Genomic DNA, 3,720 nt, shown 5'->3' on the forward strand with positions numbered 1-3,720 from the left:
TATAACTGAAGGTACTGTAAGCATATTAATTTTTGTATCTTTTATATTTTCCCAATGCCTGTTCTTGATAATTTTTTAACATGGTATATTTCATTCCAGATTGTGGAATATAGGATGTTGCTTAGAAAGCCATATTGAAATTGCATCTCTTTACACACATTTTAACGTGATCTAATTTTCTATAGATGATATCACATTCTTCTCTATTTCACCGAATATAATCAATATAATTTAATGTCTATAAACCGATCATTTCAATGGCTACATGGTATTTCCTTAACACTTTCCTTGGTCTAGGAACTTAAAGGAGATCCTACTCCTGGCTCCATTTAATTGGTGTGCTATTCTACTCTTTCTTTCAGCCTTTAAGTGGCATTGAAGCAACACCTGTACTTTGAATTGTAAAATGTACATATTTGGCATACTCGGTTCCCCAAACTGGCCTCATCCCAACTTGCCAACTGCCTTTCTCACCAAACTCCTCTTACCTATTTAAGGCAGACTGGGTAAATCCATGCTGCTGGAACAGATTTTCCAATTACACACTTTTGTTTATACTACCACTGCCCAGTTTCGAGAATGACCTAATGACTTCCTTATCCTACCCTTCAGTGACCAATTTAAGTGAGTCCCTCTTCTCTGCAACATTCCTCAAGTACCACAGCTCACAGTAATCTCTCCCTTCATAAACTCAAAGAATAGTATTTTATAATGAGCGTATGTTTGTCATATTATTAATTACCTTTGTAAGGATGCATAATGTATTTGCTTCTAGTTTTTAAAATGAAGAAGGGTCATTAATGCCAATTTTAACATAGAACTTTATTGAAAACACAGACTCGAATAGAGAACCATATATTTAAACAATGAATAGCAGGATAGCTTACTCAGGTGACTCAGCTCATTGGAAGCTTAATACTGAAAAATATCACAATCTGGACAAGAAGACAAATATCAACAACTGCGTTTACAGCTCTAATATTCATTTGGCATTCACAAAATGATCCAGCGCAGAACAAGAGTTTGACAAATTTAACATCAGCATTAAAAATATAAGTTACAACACAAAACCAGACTGTGAACACCAAAGCACTACTCAGGTCTCTTTGGGAACATAAGGCTGATCAGCGGCAGGTGTGTAATCAAATTAGCTTTGTTGTCCCGCCTCGGGATCATTTTGATTGTCTATTTGGGCTTGTAGTTGCTTAGCTAACTCCTCAAATTCACGGAATGCGGAAATAAGCGGCTCAAGATTGAAATCATCATCAATTAAGGACATCCTTCCACTTTTTATAATGTTACTGATATTCTGAAACATCTTAATAACAATTTGGATATTATCATTTGTCTCTTCTATGTTAAAGAGACCCACAAATATTGAAAGAGCTTTGGCACTGAATAGTTTTTTTGCCACAGCAGGATTGTCAGACAAATTCAGTAGCATTTTCAGAACATGAAACTTTGTTCTCGCATTGGCTGTGGTTAACAAGGAGAGAAACCCAGACATATAATTGGCAATCAGTACGTGATAGTCAGTAGTCACAGTAAGGTGTCTAAGCATCCTTATTCCAGTCAGCTGCTCAAGGGAATTCACACCATGAGCAAGGGTTTCCTCACACACCTGACATATGAATGTCTCAATCATGTTTAGATTTGGATAAGGTGGAGCCATGTGAATCATATTTTCCAGAAAACTTGTCCTAACTCGGGAGGATGGATAATTGAGCAACGTTTCAATAAGTGAGACAACACCCGAATCACGAATGAAATCTCGGGTAAATTGAGAAGCACTTCTCATACCCATTGCAATTTTAGATATTTCATGAACAAAAGGATCCCGAATTTTTTCCCGTAATAAAAGGAGTTCTTCGAACTCTTCAGAACCAATTTTAAGCTCACACTGTATGCAGCTGCAGGACCAATTCTCAGGCTCTGCACTCGCCTTGGCCCTAAGATGCTCTCGAATTTCCTGGACTGACCGGTAGGAAGAATCATACTGAAATGGGAACTCAGCATCAGGCTGATCAGGCTGAGGTACAGATTCCTGCTCTTCCCCTTCTGGGCTAAGTTCTGTGTCCTTGGGATTTGCCTCAAACATTTTGTAAGCCTCTTCAGGAATTCTAAAGGGGGTGGTGGAAGGGAAGCCAATCCCATGACAAGGACCAGGTTTGAATTCAACAGTGACCTCTTCCCAGGTTTGGGGCCTGGAGGATACATTAAGCTCCACCCCAGCTGAATCTCTGAACCTGTTACTAGCCCTGTACACAGGACTGGGATTTAGGTCAAAGCAGGCCTCATCTCTGTCCCAGAACCAGGACCCAAATATGGCCTCTTCTTCAGACTCTGGCCTGGCCTCTTCTCTGGCCACAGCCCCCAAACTGGACTTTTCCTCGGCCCAGAACAAAGATCCGCCTATGGCCCCCTCCTCAGCCCCTGGCTCAGATTCACAGATTGCTGAAGCCCCAGCTTCCAAATTGGCCTCTTTTTCTGCCCAGAACCAGGATCCAATAATGACGTCCTCCTCAAACTTGGGCTCTTGTTTGACCCTATCACCATTATGAACATCCTTCTGGGCCCTGGATTTCAGGATGGTATTAGGCTCTTCCTTGTCTCTGTGCCTGAATCTACTATTGGCCTCTTCTCCAGGCAAAAACCAGGATTCCTTATAGAACTCATCTTCAGACTCAGATTCAAAGCAGTCTTCTCTCTTTGTCCTGAGCTTGGACCTGACATTTGCCTCTTCTCTGACTGTGGGCCTGAACAAGTTATTGGTATTTTCTCCAGGCCAGAGGCAGAATGGGTTGCCAGCCTCATCCTCAGACCCAGACCAGGAATCAATATAGGGTTCTTGCTTGGATCTGGGCCTGGACCTGGGGTTAGTCTGGTGCTTAGCCCTGTGCCTGGACCTGGTATTGGCTTCTTCCCTGGGCCATGACCTGATACTGGTCTCTTCTCCAGACCAGAAAGAAGACACCGTAGAGGTCTCATCTGCTGACCAAAATCCAGACTCATTAGAGGCCTCCTCTCTGGCCCTGGGCCTGGGATAGCACCAAGACCCCATGGTAGGTTCGTCCCCTGGTCCAAACCAGGGTTGGATTCCTTTCTGAGCCTGGGAGCCAGGAAAGGTTTCAGCATCCATATTCGCTAGTTCTCTATCCATAGATAGTCCCTTAGATTTAGTAACTGACCCAGACTCGGTACTGACCAGTGGCCAGGAAACGGCATTAGTCTGGGACACTCCCTCTGCCTGTGACATTGCCTCAGCCGCAAACTCAGTCTGGGCCCATGCCTGGGCTTCATCCTGGGGCCTTGCCCCAGGAATTACCTTGGCCTCAGTCTTAGGACGTGCTCCACCTACTGCCTTGGCCTCATTTTTGGGCCTTGCCCCAGCCATTGTCTGGGCCTCATTTTTGGGCCTTGCCCCAGGCATTGCCTGGGCCTCATTTTTAGGTCTTGCCCCAGCCACTGCCTGGGCCTCAGTTTTAGGCCTTGCCCCAGGCACAGGCTTGTTCTCAGTTTTGGACTTTGCCCCGGAAGTTACCTGGGTCTGAGTCCTAACCTTGGGCCTGACGACGAGAGGGACTTCATTTTCTCTCTCAGCCCCAGCCACAGCCTCTTCCCCAGTCTTCTTTTCAGGCTTGGCCTGGGCACTAGGCTCAATCTCTGCACCAGTCATGGTACAAGTTACAGAGAACACCCAGTTATATAGCCCTCCCTCAA

General features: G+C 44.4%; 1 protein-coding gene across 1 annotated transcript; it reads right to left on the bottom strand.

The window, feature by feature from the left end:
• Positions 1-801: 801 nt before the first annotated feature.
• Positions 802-3,710, bottom strand: LOC105810418 (G-protein coupled receptor-associated sorting protein 2). The gene has a single exon (XM_012644414.1). The coding sequence runs from the start codon at positions 3,674-3,676 to the stop codon at positions 1,148-1,150; it is 2,529 nt and encodes an 842-aa protein (XP_012499868.1). The 5' UTR covers positions 3,677-3,710; the 3' UTR covers positions 802-1,147.
• Between the last annotated feature and the right edge of the window lie 10 nt (positions 3,711-3,720).

This window comes from Propithecus coquereli, unplaced genomic scaffold (genome assembly GCF_000956105.1).
Source record: "Propithecus coquereli isolate 6110/MARCELLA unplaced genomic scaffold, Pcoq_1.0 Scaffold21089, whole genome shotgun sequence".
NCBI lineage: Eukaryota > Metazoa > Chordata > Mammalia > Primates > Indriidae > Propithecus > Propithecus coquereli.